Here is a 21,102-nt window from a genome sequence, read left to right on the forward strand (position 1 = left end):
TATAACTGAAAAGGTTTATTAAAATATCCAAAAAAATCCAAGTTATCTTTATCCCCAGAAATTTTCTAAAGAGATAAAGCAAAAATATATTTCCCCCCAAAATTATGCAATCATAATTACATTCAAAATTAATGGAATCTTACAATCAAGTGAAATACAGTCTATGAAATGGTATTTATGAATACAGACAATCAGATAACATTCTTAAATATAATTAAAGATATAATTAAATCTTAAATAAACTGAATGATATTGTTGGCTAAGATTTCTTTCCCTTGTAGCTTTTCAAAAAATTTAAAATGTGGTCCAAGAACATTTAATATGCCTTTTCTTAGTTGTGTCATACTCAATGGGCATCCTTTCAAAGAAAAATCAGTTAAACTGCCAAAGAAAATGCATTTCACAAATTTACCTTCAGAGCTTTACAACAATGATTATTGCTTTAAAATAAACTTCACTGATCAAAATTACTTCAGTAATTTCCTAAAGGAATTGGGATATAACCAGTTTTCTTGGATTTGGTTTAATGCTGCAAATGAACTCAGTATGCATTTCATGTTAGGTCATGCCTTTTCACCTTCATGGTCTTGGATAAAATCATGAATAGTATTTTCCCTTATTCTTTAATTATACTTAAGAATATTATCTGATTGTCCTTATTCATAAATACCATTCCATATTCTATATCTTGCTTGACTGTAAGATTCCATCAATTTTGAATATAATTATGATTGTATAATATTTTGAGGGAAAATAAAACCTACCACATTAGTTAAAACTAAAATGAGAAAACACAGCATATAGAAATGTTGGTCCTTGAGGTTTGATTTCCTTTTTTCCTACCAGTTTCATCTTTTAGAGAAATACTGAAATTATAGAATAAAGGGGTATGATGGAAAGAGCACTAAATGTTAGTTTAGCAACTAGCTCTTATAAATAATGGGAAGATCTGACCAAAAAAAATGTCAAGAGAGATATATTATAAATAGAGGAAACTCACCTAAAATGCCTTTCAAATTATGCTTGCATGTGTTCTTTTAAAATATTTTAGGAATCAAATAATTAGATATGTGATACATCTAGGTTGATAAAAATGAGTCATAACTACTGCAGTTGTATACAGTGTGATATGGGAGAAAACTGACTGAATTCAATGAAGGAATACTAATCTTATTTAAAATATTATTAAATTCTTACTTCTTCCCCCCCAAAAAAAGATTATATTAATGAAGTATCTTTAATTGAATCACATGAACTTATTAGATATTATTCAAAGGTTTTAAGAGTAAAAAATATTTAAAAAACAACACTGTGAGGTATAAGAACATGAAAAGAACTCATTTGAAACTTTAAGACATTATTAAAAGCCAAATCAAACCTTTCAATCTTAAACACTCATATTAAGCTTGTTTTTGTTGAGCTCACGCTCCAGATTGCCAATCAAAGTATCAATGCTTTCTTGTAGATCTTTGAGATTAACTTTTCGATCCACTGTAGACTCAATTGTCTGCATTGTCAAGTATGTCTGGAATGCGCACTCTTTGGACATAGGAAGTGGCTGTTCAATCATTATTTCTGGCCCATTCATTTTGCTATAATCTTCTCCATTTTCTCTGTCTTCTGAAGGTACATCATCATAATCCACATCATTTAAATTTTCTTTTGTATTTAAAGAGTAGTTTTCTCCACAGCTGCTCCAGACTCCTGCGTAACGATTGCTAAGTGGACTGTCTAATCTGGTCTGCCTTGGTCTAAGTACTCCTGATGAATCAATACTATTCAAATTTAACATGTGAGGTCGTTCTTTCTTCCGCCTCAAATAATTCAGAGAGGACAACTGCTCTGGGAACATACTGTCTGTTGATTCTCTGACAGCTAAACGTTGCACTAGAAATGAACAATAAATTTGTTTTAGTGACAGCAATCCAACTGGTCTTAAAAAAACAGAGCTAAATAAAGATAAGCCATTTAATAATCAACTAAAAACATGCATTAAAACAAAAACATGCACACTATCAAAAGTAAGCATTCCATAATTATTTTTTTCTATCATCAGACATCATCAAGATTAGGAACAGAAGCTAGTGGAATGTTCGGTGGTGCTAATTCATGCTATATCATAATGTCCTCAAATAAATTTCCAATGTTGATTAACTTTTGGTGCAAGTTAATTATTATCTAGCTATAACTCAAACAGTAGCTAAGCTGGTAGCTTCTAAATTAAAGGCTACAGCAAAAAGCAGGCAAGGCAAGTGGGTGTACAAACAAAACAAAACAAAAAGTTCCTTTGTCTGCAAACATAATGACGCAAGGCATCTAAAGTGTTTACTCTAAAAGTCCTGACTTTAGTGGGCTCTTCCGAAATTAGCAACAGTGTCATAATTTACTAAGCAGCCCAAAATTTGCTTTGATAAAATGCAGGAATACTAGACTTGACCATTTGTTACCTGAGTTCGATTATACAGCATTAGCTACTAACAGTCTTCCTTTATTGCCTGGAAATAGTACAAATATTTTCATTTTTCCCATTCTGGTTAGATATTTAGCAACCCCAAATAACATTCCTCTTTCTAAGACTATTTTTTTAATATATATTTTTTTAGTTGTAGATGGACACAATATCTTTATTTTATTTATTTTTATGTAGTGCTGAGGAGCAAACCCAGTGCCTCACATGCACTAGGCAAGCGCTCTACCCTGAGCCACAACCCCAGCCCCTGATTATTTTCTTTTGAGATAAGACGTATCATATCTTCTGGTATCATACTGGCCACATAGAAGATCACTATAGATACACACATTATTTAACAACAAATCAAGGCTTCGTTGCTTACTCATATATACTACACAAAATATACGTCTAAGGCTCTTCTGTATATAAAATTGACTTAATTTATAAGACTGAGACATAGCTACTAAAGATTATCCATACTTTCTTTTTTCTGCTTGTTTATTTTATTAATATCTGCTTCTCCTTATATACTTCCTTAAGATAAAGAGCATGTAAATCAGTGATAACATACCAATCCTACAACATATAATCATGCTTGTTTACTATTGTACAAAATAAGAAAAACTATACAAACATATATGGTTCTGGTTTTCCAGACTTATAGTGATATAATATTTTTCAGATAGCACATAATATTTTACTTACATTCTATTAGGATACTTAATTGTGTGTCATGTTTTAAAAATTTCGATGTATTGCAATTTTTTGTTGTTTTTGGCAGTATTGGGCACTGAACCCAGAGACTTGCACATGCTAGACAACTACTGTACTACTGAGTTACATCCCCAGTCCTATATACTTCGTTTTTATGACAATTATTATTATATATTATTCATAGATAACTAAGTTCTTGATAAAAATTTTCAAGAAAATAAAGGTGAGACATTTACTTTAAGTGATCTTTCATGTAAGTATCAATATAAAATGTTCCATGCCATTAATTGACTCAAATGCAGAAAGGCTATCTAAATTTTTCCACTGTTTGATTATTCATATTCCTTTTTCTCCTCAGGCTGCTTATCTCCACTGTCTCCTTTTTTCCCCTTTCTCTGTGTTCTACCTGTTCTTAGTGTTGAACTGCTATGACTGTTGCTTTTGCCACCAAATTAACAGAACACTGCTAACCTTGGGGTTATCTGGTCTGATCCAACCACACATCTTTTTATTCTTGTGTCTTAAGCTTTCATTATGCCTGTATTTTCTGACATTCATCTGCAAAATCCAGATTTCTTTTGTTGCCAGTCTCTTAAAGCTGTTTTTAGCCAAGATGCTATTCCAACATTATCTCTGCATACTGAATAGTATTTAGGAAACCAATTAAATCAATATTTTATATCTTTTAGACTAAAAATTCAATTTCTAAAAAATCAATGGCATTGCTTTTTTTAAAGTGATGATGCTAGAATGTTTTCTTTGTTGATACAAAGAAAATGGCTAATTTTAACCCTAAAAGAAAAGTTCTCACTTTCTTATTACTGTTGACTACTCACTTTCAATGGAATGAAATAAGAAATGCAGTCTAATAAGGTTGCTGAAAAAACTTCAAAATGAAATGACTAATTACTTAAGAAACTTAATTTGTTTTTATTCACCATGTTATTCAAAATGAAATGACCAAGTACTTAAGTACTGGGATTGTGGCTCAGTGGCAGAGCACATGCCTCACACATATGAGGCACTGGGTTCAATTCTCAGCACCACACAAAAATAAAAACAATTAAAATAAAGGTATTGAGTTCATCTACAACTAAAAACATATTTTAAAAAAAGATCAAAGATAAATGCCATGTTAACCTGGGATAATCTTTAAAACAATCATGAATACAGTAAAGATGTCAGGAAGACGAATGAATGGATTTAAGAAGAAAAATAAATTTTGCTTCATAACAGTTGAACTTAAAATGAGAAGAGTAAATAAATTAACATTAAGTATTATGTGCCAAAAGCTGTCCTCATATAAAGTCTATAACAAAAGATGATAATACTGATGTTAAGGTCAAAGTGCTAATAAGTGGCACAACCAGGATTCAGATCCAGATCTGACCAAATCCAAAATGTGTACACTGTCCCACATGTTTACAATATTATCAGAAAAGGCACAAAATATACATAGAAAAATCTGAAGGAGAGGTATCAATTTATAAATATATTAAAAAGCAAAGCTAAAAAATATTATCTTCAATCATACATGGGAATATTTAATGATTAGCTAATTCACCCCCATCATTGAAAAATAAGAATATTTCCATAGAATCATTTACCTGGCCAGAGTTGGAGTAAATAATGAAGAACTTCAATATGTTTTTTAAAATTCAAAGCACTTGCAAGTTCTTCTGAATCAGTAAAGACTCTGTTGTTATGGGTGGAAGTCTCTTGCCTCTGACTTAATAATACTGGTCCGAAGCACACTGCCAAATTCTGGCAGGTCATCTTATTTACTTCATGATGAGAAGCTACCAATTTCAAATGATCCAACAACATCTTTAGGGTTGCCTAAATTAAATCAAATTAAATTTCACTTAATATATTCATATAGACACAAATCCAAGGATACAATTTACGGCAAAATATAGGTATGCATCTTGTCACTTTTAAAAGTTTGTTTCAAAGGTTTATTCGTAAGTTGGATATCAGGAACCTGAACATGTTTTCTAACAGAAACATTACAAAGGGTCCAGATAATATTCTAACAACATGATTTAATCCATTAAATGATTCTAATAATACTCCATAAAATGCTTATGAATGTATTCCAAATTTCAACTGGAGTCCCTGGGATAATGCATCATCAACTCTTCCTCTCTACCTTCTCTAAAAGATAACAGCAAAAGGTATAATGGAAAGGAAAGTTCATTTTTAAAGTATAGATAAATCCTATAGTTATAAATACAGGCCTACCATACTTAAGAAGCTTTACTATTTCAGAGCATAGCCAGATTCTACCATGATGCAGATTTTTTAAAGATCAATGTGTTTCTTAACTAATAAATATTAAGCAGATAAAAGATGGAAAAAGGAAAGTTAAAAGTAAAATAAAAATTTACAGGAAAAAAATATTTTAATCCTTAAGGAAATGCATAAATAGAACTGGGTCAAGAAGTGGAATATTTATTTGAGTTTATGTACTTGGGGAAAGTAATAATGTTTTTGAAGTATTACAAAATCAGTTATAATTTCTTATAAATTACATTGAAAAAATGACTAGGTTCAAAACATAAACATTATATAAAGTAAAATTGTGATAAATTAGGTCACATCCACTCAAAGAGATAGTATGCAGCCTCTTTAGAAAGGATGGTAATAGCATGGGTAAATTCATGCAACAGACTAAAAACAATCACTAAATTATGTAATTTTGGTCATGTGATTTAAATTCCTGACACTCATTTCTTCACTCAAAAGTGGCATTTATAATTTTACCTAATGTTAGGAGGGATTATTTCCACCTCTTCAATTGTCTCCTCCTGCTACACCCCAACCTCAGCTTCTGCACTCTTTAGAGGTTCCTCTCCCTCATCCAAAGGAGGAGTGTATTGGAGAGAACACTGGACATTTCTGGGACAAATAACTAGTGAATAAAGTTACTGGGCTCAAAGTTTCTACCCACTCATCTTGCACTTTCTACCCCTATACAATAAGAAATGCAAACAAAGCTGGCCTCCTCTGGTCAAGCCCAACCACATCTTTTTCTCATTTTCCCTTTATTCTTAGTAATAGCCTCTAAAGTCAGGCTTAGGCTGGTTCTGCAGACCAGTCAGTCATCCTTCTGTGCCTCCTGCAAGTAAACCTGAAGATGCTGGTGTTGAGATTAGATGTGGGAGAAGAGTAAATGGCAAGAGGCAAGGAGAAAAGAAGCAGAGGTGTGGGCAGGGTGCATAAGTCTTAAGACTAAGCCATATACACAAAAATGGTTGTCAAATTTAAAAAATACTAAAAGAAAACACATCAAAATATCAGTTATATTTGCCTTTGGATATTGGTAATTTTACATTTTTCTATATTTTCTCAGATAAATGTATTATTTTAATAATAAGATAACAATACATTTTAAAAGCTTAAAAGGCATATTCATGCCTAGGTTAAAGTCAAATACAGAAACTGTAAAACTGATTTCCAGATTTATGCTGTTTAAAAAACAATAAAGACAGAGCTTAAATACTTAACTGCCACAAATATTAAAGACGTGAAAATGTAGTTCTTAGAGCTAAGCACATAATTCATTAGCTGAATTTGGGAAAAATGCATACCAATTACATTACCTTCTCAACACCTGGCAGACAATTCAACAGGTCAACAGTGAACTTAGAATCACCTGGGTCATTTTCACAACCATTTGATGACATTTTCAAAGGACTTTTTACCATTGCAACTAATACAGCCTCATAAAGCTGCTTTGTTATCAGAGGAGAGGGAAGTTCTCTTAAATAATCCTTGAGAACACCTTTAAAAAAACAAATCAGAGAAAGTTGTGATTGGTCTTCAGAGTGAAATAAAGAACTATGTTTTTGTTTTTAAATATTAAGTATTATCATAGCCAACTTTTAATATTCCAAAAATAAAAGCAACATTAAAAAGCACTATAACAAAACTCTAGCATTTTGTATTTTTTAAGTTATCTTGGTAATTTAGTTTTGAAAACATACTAAAAACGCACACAAATTTCCAACTACCATACATATTAGGTTTATGAATCATAATGAGCTACCTGATACACATGTCCTATTGATTCTGCCCTTCTATAAAAGGCTCCTCAAAGTGAATGTAAAACAGAAGAAAGGCATATTAATTGATGTTAGTTGTAAATAATTATTCCAACTATGTAAATTTTGAGTTTCCAGACTTTTATTAATAGTGAAAGAGTACCAATGGTCCAAAGTCCCTGCAAATAAATATATAATTGCACTTCCTTTCTAATTCTGGAGATGGGCTTTAAACAGATATACTAGATGGTTGAATAATCTATAATGTTACACTATCATATGAAAGAAAAAAAATCACTCCTGAAACCAAACAAATGAAACCAAAAGCCAAGAAAAGAAAACATCAGACATCACTATAGGAGTAAGGGAAGTCAATTTCAAACACACCTCAAGCGGTTTTGAACTACCTATAGTAGAGGAAACAGTAAAGTCATAGTTGTTACATCTAAGCAAAGTAAGACACTAGAAAAAACTGAAATGTCATCAAAAGGGAAAACAAGATATTTCTGATTGCCAAAACCTAAAAATATACAATATTGATTTAGAACATGCTCTCAAATTAGCTGAAAACTTAGTCTAAAAGATTAGCTTGAATTAAAAAGCATCATATAGGAAGCTTTCTATTTCATAATTTAAAAAATTTTAATAGTAACATGGTTCATACATTTCTTATGCATCATTCAAATATTTGTTTCTCTCCCTTTATTACATAAAAGATAGCATATATCTCCCATTCTGTTTCTTACTTTTTCATTTAATACCATAACCTTGAGATCTTCTCAGTACATAGACAGCTTTCTCAATCATTTTTGTAGCCACATGATAGCACTCCAATGGATGGGTGTACCAGTTTAATCTGTTCACTCCCCTATACATGGGTATTTTGATTCTTCCTAATCTTTTATTTCAAGATATACTGCAATGAAAAATCTTGCACATCACAACTTTGGGTAAATGCAGGTATGTCTATAGCATAAATTGCCTGAAGGGGGAATGTTAAATCAAAAATGCATTTGTAATTATGAGGGAAAGGGAAAAAAGAATGTTTCTTTCCTGTTTGGGGCTTGAGTATACAGCTGGATATGACTTGACATAGAAAACAAAGGAGGAAAACTATGTTTTCGGAGGTAGAGAGAAGAGTTTTATTTTGAACATACTGAGCTTAAATTATTTATGGGACATTTGAGGTTGCTGAATATAAAAATGTGAGGCTAAGGAAAGAGATGAATGGAGACACAGATCTGAGAAAGATCATTTTAAAGGCGATAATGACTGAAATTATCAAAGAGGCATGGGTGATAAGAGGTAGTGCAGAAAATAACCCTGAAGAACATCAATTTTTCAGGGAACAAGATTTTTGAATGGTAACTAAGGAAGAATGGGAAAGAAGCATGTGTGGTGAGAAGCAGCAGTGATGGGGATGGGAGAAGAATGGGAAATATGCTGCCAAGCAAGTCAAGGAAAAAATGTTTCAAGAAAGAGTTTAAGCTATCAAATGAAACCCAAGAAAAATTAGGCTAAATAAAAAACAGCATTAAATTATGTGAAATATAGTATTCTTAGCCCTACCAAATCATAATCTCTAGGGGCCAGGTCTCAAGCACCTGTATTTTTAACAAATTTATCTTATGATTCTATGCAACTAATTATTTTTTTAACTAACTACAGAAAACAATGATCTGGAGATAATTTTGAGAAGAGCAAAAAAAGGAAGTGAGGCAACCATGGCAATTGGTTTCAGGAGAATAAAGGACTCTGGAGTCAGGCAGTTGGTGAAAAAATAAATGGGCATAAAAGAAACAAATACAGATCACCAGTTTAAGAAGTCTGGCTTTGAGAGAAAGTGATAACCACAGAGGAGAGGAAGGATAGGGAGAAGCAGGATCAAAGTAGAGATTTTCCTTGAAAGACTAACAACATTTGAATATTTCAACACTAATGGTAAAGAAGACATCAAAAAGGGTTTTAAGACTCAGGAGAGAGGGAATAAAATCAATTGAGCAAAGCTCCCAAAGAGGAAAGAAAAGAATATTGACAACAGATGTAGGAATTAAAATTAGTCCAAGATGTAAGGAAGATTATGTCTACACTACTGCAAAAAGGAAACTGGGAAGTAGAAAGTATGTATGCCAAAGAATGCTCACTGATAGACTGGTTCACAAAAGTAGAGGAATTTCCCAGCAGAAGGCTTTTATTTTCTCTGTGAATTAGGAGGCAAGATCATCAACCAAGTGACATGGGTGAAAGAGGTTTAAGGAGAGTGAGAAGACACTAAGCAGATAGTCTAGAGAATAAGAGAGAAAAGGCTGATAAGAAAACACAATTACTAGCAAGCACCACTAGGACCAAGTTAATCTTGAAATCTACAGGTTTATTCAAGAACCAAAATATACTCTTGCATAATTCTTTTCTCCTAACAATCAGGAACCCAGATACAGGCTAAAAAAGCATGCAATGACTGAAAACAACAGACAAACATATGGGAGGAGTAGGGGAGAGGGACTATGTCCGAAACATTGGACATGAAGTAAAGAACAGTGATTCATGAGCAATGGGAACTAAATGAGGTAAGCCCTTAAGTTCTCCAATTTACTTTCTGAAGGGACTTTTCAGGTTGCAGAAGGGAACAGAAATCTGGCTAAAGTTCAACAGTGAGGCTAAGCTGAGATGAAGCTAGAAATCCAAGGAGGACAACATAGCTAGAGCTTTCAGGACAGAGTACTAGAGGTCTGGAGGCTATCCATAAAGAACTCTGGAAATTTGCAAGGATCCTTGTGAATCTTCATCTGAGTACTGATAAGCACACACACATGAGGCAACTATACAAAGCTGGGGAGAGAACCATCCAAAAGGATTAGAGAGAACAATTCAGGAAGAGAACCACCCAAAAGGATTAGAGAAAAGCAATAGCTCCTGTTCTGTGCTGCCAGAGTGAAAAATGTCATCATTTATTGAATTTGGATACAGTACTGTTTGGGATTGAATTGTCCCTCCTCTCCCTACCCCAAATAAAGGTTTACTGAAATATGAACCCCTAGTACCTCAGAATGTGGCCTTACTTGGAATAAATTATTTATAGAAGTAATAAAGTTAAATGAGCTCATTAGAGTAGGCCCTAATCCAATATATATGTCCTTGTAAAAAGGGAGACAGACACACACAGAGGAAAAATGAAATGAAGAAATACAGGAATAATACCATATGAAAATGGAATATTGTTTATACATCAACAAGACAAAGAATCCCAAAGATTGCTAACAAACCACCAGAAACTAAAAGAAACAAGGAAAAATTCCTTTACAGGAATCCAAGAGAGCAGGGTACTACTGATACTTTAATTTTAGATTTGTAATATCCAAAACTGTGAGAAAATAAATTTCTATTGTTTTATTTTATCATCATCATCACCACCACCATCAACATATTTTTTGGCACTACTAGGGACCTGAACTCAGAGGTGCTCTACCACTGAGCCACAACCCCCCTCCTATTATTATTATTATTATTTTTAATCTTGTGAAGTTGCCAAAACTGGCCGCATATTTGTAATCCTTCTTGCCTCTGCCTCCTGAATAGCTGGGATTATAGGTATATGTCACCATATGTGGCAAATTTCTATCGTTTTAGCCACTTTTGTTATAGCAGCCCACAGGAAACTAATACAACCACATAGAAGATTTTTAATTTAATAATGAATCAAAGAAATAGACAAAAAGGAGACTTATTTAGAAGCTACTCTCAGTCTACCTAGAAAAACTGAGAAGATAAAACTCTGTGAATAAATTAATTGCATACCAGAACACAGAGTATTTATAGGAATATAAAAATATCCAGCATCCAAGAAGGTAAAATTTTCATCTAGCATCCAATAAAAAAATTATCATGCACAGAAAAGAGGCAAATATAATCTATGATTAGGAGAAAAATCAACTTAAACCAATCAGAAAAGACAAAGCTGAAAGAATTAGCAGATAAGTATAATAAAAAGTTATTAAAACTATTCCATATGTTCAAGAAGCTAGAATACTAGAATAAAGATTGAACATGTTAAGTGAAGACTTGGAAAGTTATACACACACACACACACACACACACACACACATACACGTGCATATATACGCACATCCCAAACAAACTTTTAGTAGTAAAAACTAGATATCTGAGGTTTAAAATGCAATAACATCAGAAGACTAGTGAAAATCTAGCAATAGAAACAATCCAAATTAAAATACGAGGGCATGAAAAAGTAAATCATCAGTGAGCTGTGGAATAATTTCAAGTGGCCTTATATATACATAATTGGAATCTTTAAAGAAAAGGAAATGGCAGGGAGTGGTAGATAGGAAGGAAAAAATAATTTCAATAATAAACAGATAAAAATCACATTATAGTTGAAGATTTCAGTTCCACTATTAGCAACAGAAAGAAAACAAAGACATAGAAGACTGTGACAAGATTATTAGTCAACTTGACTTTATTGGTAATTACAGCACTCTTCATCCCTAACCACTAGAATACACATCCTTTAGATGAACTCAAAAAGGAACATTTACCACCAAAAAAAAGAAAAGAAACTCCCCCAAACTAAAAACAAACAAAAAAATAAATAAAACCACACCAGACTTTAAAATAAATCTCAATAAATATAAAAGCATTTGAGTCTATGAAGTATAGTCTATGATTATAATGGAATTAAATGAGAAATCTATATTAGAAAAATATCTGGAATATTCATCAAGTATTTGGAAACAAACTAACATACTTCTAAATAACCCATGGGTGGGAGGGGGGAAAAAAAAGCATTTTCAACTAAATGCAAATGAAAATACAACTTATCAAAATTTGTGGGATTGTACTAGAGGTTTGGAGGCTATCCAAAGCAACATTTAGGGGAAAATCTATAGTTAAATGTTATATTAGAAAAGAAGAAAGGTATCAAATCAGTGGCCTTAGCTATATTCAGAAACTAGAAAAAGAGGAGTATGTTATATCCAAAGTAAGTAGAAGAAAGGAAAATACAAAGATCAGAGTAGACCTTAATGAAACAGAGACTAAGAAAACAGAAAAATCAATGGCACCAAAAGTTGATTCTCTAAAACATCAACAAAACTGACAAATTTTTCAGTAGATTAATCAAGCGAAAAAGAGAAGACACAAATTACTTAAATCAAGAATAAAAGAGGGAATGGGGACATCTACTAACTTTAAAGAAATGAAAAGGATTATAAGAGCATACTATGAACAACTATACCTAATAAATTAGTTCACACAAAAGTTAGAATGTACAGAACAATAGAAACTATTCATAGTTCAAAAAGAAATAGAAAATCTGATTAAACTTTTAATATTAAGAGATTAAATTAGCCATTTAAAACTTCCCACAAAGAAAATTCAAGTCTAGAGGGCTTCACTGGGGAATACTATCAAATATTTAAAGAATACCAATTCTTCACAGACTCCTCCTCAAAATAGAAAAGAGAACACTTCCTAATTAGTATTATAAAGACAGTATTAACATGATACCAAACCAGATAGAGATATCACAAGAAAATTATAAATCAGTATCTCTTAGAAATGTAGAAAGAAAATTACTCAACAAAATATTATCAGATAAAATCCAGCAAAATATATATATAAATATATATACATACACACACACATGTATGTACGTATATGGGTGTATCTTTTTTTAAAATAGAGTACATACCATAACCAAGTGAGAATTGTCACAGGGATGCAAGGTTGGTCTGACATCTGAAAACCAACTGATATAACGTATCAATCAAATAAAAGACAAAAACCCACATAATCTTCTCCACAGACTCAGAAAAGTCTAGCAAAATATATTTCATGATAAAATATAATCAACAAACTTGGACTAGAAGGGAACTTCCTCAATGTGATAAAAGGAATCTGTGAAGAATTAACACTTAGGAAAAAAGTACCAAATTTTACTCTGAAAACAAAAATTATTTTTGAAAAATGTTAAAGGAGATCTAAAATGTAATTTAATCTCACTTTGTGGATCAAAAGACTTAATACTGTGACAAGTTCAACACTCACCAAATTGATTACAGATTCAATGTAAATTCTATTAGAACTCCAGCTAGCTTTGTCACAGAAATTTATTAACTAACCCTAAAATTCATATGTAAATTCAAAGAGACCCAGAATAGCCTAAAAATCCTGAAGAGGAAGAACAGGGAGTTTTAAAACTTACTACAAAGCTTCAGTAATCAAAACAGTGGTACTGGCATCAGGATGAATATATACAGCAATGAACTAGTATTAAGAATCCAGAAAAAAGCCCTCACATTTGTAGTCAATTGACTCTTGAAAAGATGAAAGACAATTCAATGAGGAAAGAATACTCTTTCAAAAGAGGTGCCAGGACAAGTGAAAGTCCACTTATAAGAGTTGGAGCCTCTTCCTTACATAATGTACAAAAATTAATTACAAGTGGATAACAGACCTAAATACAAGAACTAAAACTACGAAATGCTCAGAAGAAAACATTATAAATCTTTATGATCTTGGGTTAAGCAAAGCTTTAGATATTACAACAAAATTGCAAGTGAAAAATATATTAGAATCATCAAAATCAAAGGACATCATCAAGAGAATAAGTGGGGGGGAATGGCACATTATATATCAGATTAGAGACTTGTACATAAAGAACTCTTACAAATAATCTGATTTAAAACATGGACAAAGGTTTTGAATAATTTCTCTGAAGAAAATATGCAAGTCGCTAATAAGAAGATGGCATGCCAGTATTTAGGAATAAATCTGATAAAATATGTAAGAATTACACATTGTCAATTTAAAAATATTGCTGACAAATTAAACACACCATAAATAGATTTATCATGTTCTAAGATCTCAATTCAATATTGTTAACATGTTAATTTTTCTCATATTGATGTATAAATTTAATGCAATAATCGAGATAATGTGATTTAGGCATAAAAGAGATATTTACCCAAAAGAACTGAATAGGACTGGGGGTATAGTTCAGTGGGACCCTGGATTCAATCACCTATAGAAAGGAAGGAAGGGAGGGAGGGAGGGAGGGAGGGAAAGAAAGTAAGAAAAAAGGAAAGAAAGGAAGGAAGGGAGGAAAAAAGAAAGAGAAATGAAGGAAGAAATAAAAGCATATGCCCACTCAACAACTTATAAATGAATGTTCAAAGCAGCTTTATTTATAATAGCCCCAAACTTGAAAAAACCCAAATGTCTGTCAATAGATGAATAGATACACCAGTAACAGTATATCCATACAATGGAATACTATTTGGCAATAAAAAGGAAATGGACCCTCATTACAAACCAGCTAGTGGTGTGGACCTCAGGCAGGCATTTTCTTTGTGTGTGAAAAACATGCCTTACCAATGCCTTCCTAGTGGTTGGGCAGGAACTTGTATGCTAACCTATGTTATTCCCCAGGCAGATGTTGTCCCTGGGGTTCAACCTCTCTAAATATCAGTAGAAGCTCATGGTAGAATCAAAAGAGCTATATAAATTATTCCCCTATTAGTTGTCTTAGGAATTACAGCCAGGAAAGGAGCAAGAGTTAGGGAAATAGCATTTTCTGAGGCCGGCTATAACCAACTGTCAACACAGTTTATGGATAACGTGGGGTGAATTCCAGGAATACTTGAGACCTTATAAGACCAAGGAGATTCTCTTGAAGAGGTAGTCCTACAAAACAGATTTAAACCTGCTGACCACTGAAAAGGGACGACTCCTTGCATTCCTGGATGTGAAATGCTATTTTTACATGTAGGAGAAAATGGTGCATTGTAACTTTCTGTACTCTGTAGAAATGTAGCTGCATCAGTTAATTGTTAGTATGATTTATAGGTTACTATGCCAATAAACTGATGTCTGAACTACTATGCCAATAAACTGATGTCTGAACTATAACCTTGTAGATATGGGGGGTTTATACATATAGCTCTTAGGGATGTAAGCTTACAGTTATCTTGAGAAACTGCTATGATGAAGTCCACTTTCTGATATCACTTGCAGGTGTCTCACTGCCTTTGTTCTGCATCTGTGAGCTGCTTATCATAAGAATTCCTGTGCATGGTCTATGGTCATGTGGGTCAAGAATTCAAACCCACCAATGTTGTAAATTTCCTATAAAGACCCATGTAATCTCTCAACTCAAGGCCCAGAATTTCAGAGTGATAGCTTTTCTGGGTCTGCCAGCGTCATAAACCTGAGTTCTCAAAAAAAAAAAAAAAAAAAAAGGAAACGGACCATGAATACTTGCAATAACATGGATGAATCTCAAAATAATTTGGCTAATAAAAGAAGCCAAATTCCCCACCTCTGCAAAAAATAAAACACTACATGAGTTCATTCTGTGTAACTCCATTACATAAATTCTAAAAAATGAATTATAGCAACAGCAAAAAAGATCAATGGTTGCCTCAGGACAGGGAATAAAGAGGCGAAAGGCACAAGCAGGAGGAATTACACAGAAATATGAGGGACCTTTTGGAGACAGTGCTTATATTCATTACATCTGCTGTGGTTATGGTTCTATGGAATATGAACATATGTGAAAACATGCTATTATATGCTTTTTATCATATGGAAATTATACCTCAATAAAGATGTTAAATAAGACTCATAAATGACATTGCAGATCAGAGGTTTTGTCAGATGGGTGGAGCAAAGAACAATGACGAGGTAACAGCATTTAGGACATTTGTATGAAAGTTGCTAAAATGATGAACCATGAAATCTAATATGACCAGAGTGGGAAATGAGAAGAGAACTGACTGAGCAAAAATATTAAAGCATAACTAATGAAGTGAAAAATGGGAAGGAATATAACTGAGTAAGGAAACTTGAGAATAGGAAATTTAGCTCTAGAATGAAATGAATTCAAATTTCAGAGGCAAATTCTAGATGACAAGAACCATGATCTCAGGAGTAGATCATAAAGTAGAGCTGATATAAAGGTCATAGTTGATGACAAAGAACCTAGGGTTCTGAACCATCATTTGTATGTTAAAGTCACTTAGGATGATGGCAGGACTTGAACTGAACATATAACCATTTGCTAAGATATCAAAGTCCTCAGGGAATGAAGAGGACTTCATATCTTAAATTTTGTATTTGCTTTAAAAAAAAAAAAAATCCTGATTTGTCTGGAGCATTCATTCTGTGCTCCAGACAAACCAACCTCTAAAAATGCATTAAACTGAACAACTCCATCACTTACTTCATTAATTTCTTATTTTCTAGACTTACTTATTAACTATATTCTAAAGTTTACTCAGAAGTGTGAGTTCATATGGAACAAACATTTGAGGCAACATTACTACTAGCCAGTTTCCCAAATCAACAACACACTTTGTTTTGAGCCACAATGATTAATCTATTAGAATTTTAATATTCCTCAAACAAATCTTAAATCATTTATTGACTCTATGAAGAAAGAAAATAGTTCTAAATTCTTTTGAAAATGGTCTTACCACCAAGAAACATCCAATTCATGAAATTAGAAACTCACAATTTTAGGAAAGAATATTTTAATCCCAATATTCACTGACCTATTGTCATTCATATTTTCTGCATATACTGCAAAACTAAAATCCCTTCTTACCCATTAACTAAAAGCATTCTATTTCAACTTTTGAATCATACATGCTTAACATAATTTCCATTTTTACAACAAATCTTCACCAAAACAAAAATCCACTTTCTTTTTTTCAGTGATAGGGATCAAACCCACAACCTTATATATGTTAAGTAAGGGCTCTACAACTGAGCACTCTCCAAAAATCCACTTTTATTTATAGAATCCACTCTCCTAAAAATTGGTATTTATAAAAATTGTCTCTAATGAATTCATAAAGTGGATATTTTACTTGTTTTGTTAATTACATATTAACAAGGTAAGAACATTTCATATGTATTTTTTAAATTATCTCATTTTTGTAGTGATAAGCCTCTTCCTTTACAAAAAATAAGTAATCATTATTTCTGATTTGTTAAAATTCCTAAGAAATTTATAAGAAAGAAAAGGGGGGCTGGGGCTGGGGCTCAGCAGTAGAACACTTGCCTTGCATATGTGAGGCACTGGGTTCGATCCTCAGCACCATATAAAAATAAATAAATAAAATAAAGGTATTGTGTTCATTTATAAACTAAACAAAACATTTTTGGAAGGAAGGAAGGAAGGAAGGAAAGAAAGAAAAGGGTATCTTGGTTTGTTTTCCCTTTTCACAGGTACTGGAAGTATATTCTTCTCAATGCTACTTGGTGGTTATACTGACCACTTGACTGAACAACTCAAATTCTACTACATCCTTTCTTTAGTGGCAAATGAACACTTTCAACTTCACTTAATATATCCATTTTAGATCTCACTGCTACTTCAAATATAATATATCCAAAACCAAACTCATAATCATTCTCAATATTTCCCCATCAAACACAGATCTTCTTATAGCTCTTTTTTCTGCTATAATGGTTAAGTTACCAAATCAACCAGGTTTCAAAATCCTTTTTTTCTGGGGCCCTCTCTTGTAACACATCCTTTCAATTCTATGCTTTTCTATTTCTACTGCTGCAATCCCTCATTACTTCATTGCTAGAACTACTGGTAAAAATTCCTGATTTTCCTTCTTCTGGTCTCTTCACTTTCAATTACATACAGACTTGCCAGATTAATATTCCTAAAAACAAATCCTTAATGACTCTACTTCCCTACTCGAAAGACCCCTTTGCCTAGCAAATATATTAAAATTTTCAAACCAGAAAATCAATGTCCTTTTACATCAACTACGCTTCAGTCAAACTGAACTCCTGTGGAATTTTATTTATCTCTCTATGAAGGTAGATATCTTCTAGCTACTACAGCTAATTTAATGTAGTTCTTACTCCCCCCTCATCATCTGCTGGCTATTTAAGGGCAGGAACCATATCTTAATATCTCCCCACAAAAAAAATAACACAGTAAGTAAGTAGCGTTTATGAAGGAAGGAAACTAAGACTTAAAAAACAAACAAACCCAAAAAAAGCTCATTAAATTTAGGCTACGATAGTGTTTCAATTCTCATTTCTACAGTCTTTCCAGAATTGGTACATACAATAAAATCTATTAATTACCTGTTATTACATTTATATCTGGGTACTGGTTTTCACATAGAACAACAGCTTTGCTATCCCTCTCAAAAGCCTCTCGAAGTTCTTTCTTGACTGCTGCTGAACCACATAATCGATACAGGCCTACTACCTAGAAATAAAATTATGGCCACATTATGTTTTATTTAATAAATAAACAATATAATAGTACAATATAAATCACATAAACTTAGCAATCACATTTGTTCTGATCGCATGTATACCTCCAAGACAGCTATTGAAGTCTCACCATAGACAATGTTGTTTAGTTTTTAAAAATCCTATTATTTCATTTCAAACAATATACTATGATTTCTGCATTCTCAATAATCTTAAGAAAGAGGTGCAATCTCTTCTCTTCATACTGTCCAACCAGTATCTCCATACCAAGCATGTACCATTTCATATCTTTTGCCCTAGACTGATATAATGCAATACCACAATTAAACAATGGTTTTAGAGTTGTAAAGCTCCCCTCTGTCACTCTTTACTGGTAAACTTGGGCAGGTTATTTAATCTCTTTAAGACTCAGTTTCCTTATTCATAAAATAATTATATAGTTCAAACGAGAAGCCAGTATGCTATTTGTATAAAGTTTTCTAAGGAAAAAAAACAAAAAGATTTTCAGGAAGAAATAAAAGCCAAACTAGGGGGAATTTTACTTATGAAATTGATTATAACGTAACAGAAGAAATTTAATCAATACAGTAAAGATAAAATAAAACCTCTAGTTTAAAATTTATGTAAGTTGCATAAGTACTATTCAATCCAATAACCTACAATGAAAGATTTGTTTTAAAAAAACAGTTCATACAGATTCTGAAATATTGTCTTAAGAAGTTCACTATAAATTCACTGAGAAGAAACCAGAATGGTTGCTATAAGGAAAAAACCAGCCTAAATGACCTATAAGAGTTCTTTGAAAAAATAAACTTGAAGAATATTAAGGAAAATAAGTGGTTGTCACCTATACTTCCACGTCAAAGACTATTTAGAAATCTCAGTCATCTTGAATTGAAGGAAGAGTTATAGAGAAAGAAATTATTTCAAGACAGAAATAAAGCAAAGCCTCAAGAATTTGAACTAGGAATCACTATAAAATGTTATAAATGATCTACAAGAAGGTATACTCAAATGAAATTTCTGGGTTTACTTGTGACTTAACCTCTTAAGTCATGGAAAAACTGATACCACTAATAAAAGCAAAAGACAAAAGAAAAAAAAAAAAAACCCTGACAGACTATAACAGAGAAGATGGGTTTTAATGTGGGAAAGTATCAATAATGGATGCAGGGAAATGTTGTCCAAAATGTTTGAAATGATAAGCTCTAAGTATTAACTGAAAGACAGTAAAAAAACTAAAACTGTTTGTACAAGACAGTAATGCAAAGTGTTGTTACATTCAAAAGGATCAACATATGGGAAACTAAGAAACATGGAATAGGAAAAATATTGAAGTTTCTCCTCTTAACTATATTCCTGATGCATTTATGTTAAGAATAGCATTTGTTAGGCTAGTTGCATCATCTCAAGAAAGACAAGGTAAAAATTTAGATAGGCTATTAAATAGGCTCAAAGAAAATCCTTCCACAATAGAAGAAACTAACTTGATTATAGCCCTTGTGGTATAGGCACATTTAAGTGTCATAAAATCCTATAATAAGGATGTGCCTCCTTGAACTTGAGAAGGAAATGAACCTAGAGCAAATTTAAGGAAGTACTACTTAAACAGTAGACAACAAATTAACATAACATTTTACCTCCCAAAACTGAACTACAACATAGCCTTTAAATGGATGAATAAAGAAATTAAGATTGAATATAAGTATTTCAAGGATAGGGCATTTTAGGATATATTCCTAAATTTAGAATGCTGACTTCTTGAATCAAATTCATGAAGTACATGCTCGATTTCTCTATCAGAGCCAGAATCTATACTGGATGAACCATAAGTATCAGTAATTTTTCCCACTGGAATCAGAAGACATAATATAGCTGCATTCAAAGTATTTAGATGATGTAAAAGCCCACGCCGCAAACTATTTTTATATGAATATAAAAACTTTATTTTCACAGTGAAAAAACAAGAATAATAACTGACAAAAAGGTAAATAAACTTTAAGAAACATGGTAGCCTGTAAAATGTAGAACAACAAGCCTACTTGTATGTGCGAATGCAAGCAAGCAAGCATGCACACATAGGTGGAAAAGCAGCAAGGGAAAGAAATCAAAAAATGTTTTTAAAAAATACAGTTTCAAGGGGCTGGGACTGTAGCTCAATGGTAGAGCACTTGCCTCGAACATGTGAGGCCTTGGATTCGATCCTCAGCACTACATAATAATAAATAAATAAAGATATTGTGTTCATCTACAATTTAAAAAAAAAAAATTTAAAGTATAGTTTCAAATGCCCAACTGTAAAACATTTTAGTTCGCAGGAAATCTTTAAAATAAACCTTTTTAGAATCTTTCAGTAAAGAAATAAAAAGCATTGCTAGAAATGTTTTCTTAGTGCTCAAAAAAGTAATTAACAGTCTTCACATACCTGCTCTTTATATCTCAAAAAATAAACTATAAAATACAATGCCACTTGAGTTACTTATTATAATATTCAATTGTAAAATTTTCTGCTTAATAACTAGCTTTAAAGTCTGCCCCATCTCTGAACTTTCTGCATACTAACTGAAGTGGGGGGGCAGGGGGAATGGAGGAAAAAAAGAGAAGCTTAAGAAGGAAAAGTAATTA

General features: G+C 32.4%; 1 protein-coding gene across 1 annotated transcript in view; it reads right to left on the bottom strand.

The window, feature by feature from the left end:
• Positions 1-1,387: 1,387 nt before the first annotated feature.
• Syde2 (synapse defective Rho GTPase homolog 2) overlaps positions 1,388-21,102 on the bottom strand; it is a 37,455-nt gene continuing 17,740 nt past the window's right edge. Inside the window, exons 4-7 of the mRNA XM_026406176.2 lie at positions 18,343-18,469; positions 6,772-6,953; positions 4,774-5,005; positions 1,388-1,887 (exon numbers count right to left, since the gene is read on the bottom strand). Of these exons, the coding sequence (XP_026261961.2) occupies positions 1,388-1,887; positions 4,774-5,005; positions 6,772-6,953; positions 18,343-18,469 (1,041 nt within the window). The remainder of the gene's footprint in view (positions 1,888-4,773; positions 5,006-6,771; positions 6,954-18,342; positions 18,470-21,102) is intronic.

Source organism: Urocitellus parryii, chromosome 11 (assembly GCF_045843805.1).
Source record: "Urocitellus parryii isolate mUroPar1 chromosome 11, mUroPar1.hap1, whole genome shotgun sequence".
NCBI classification, from domain to species: domain Eukaryota; kingdom Metazoa; phylum Chordata; class Mammalia; order Rodentia; family Sciuridae; genus Urocitellus; species Urocitellus parryii.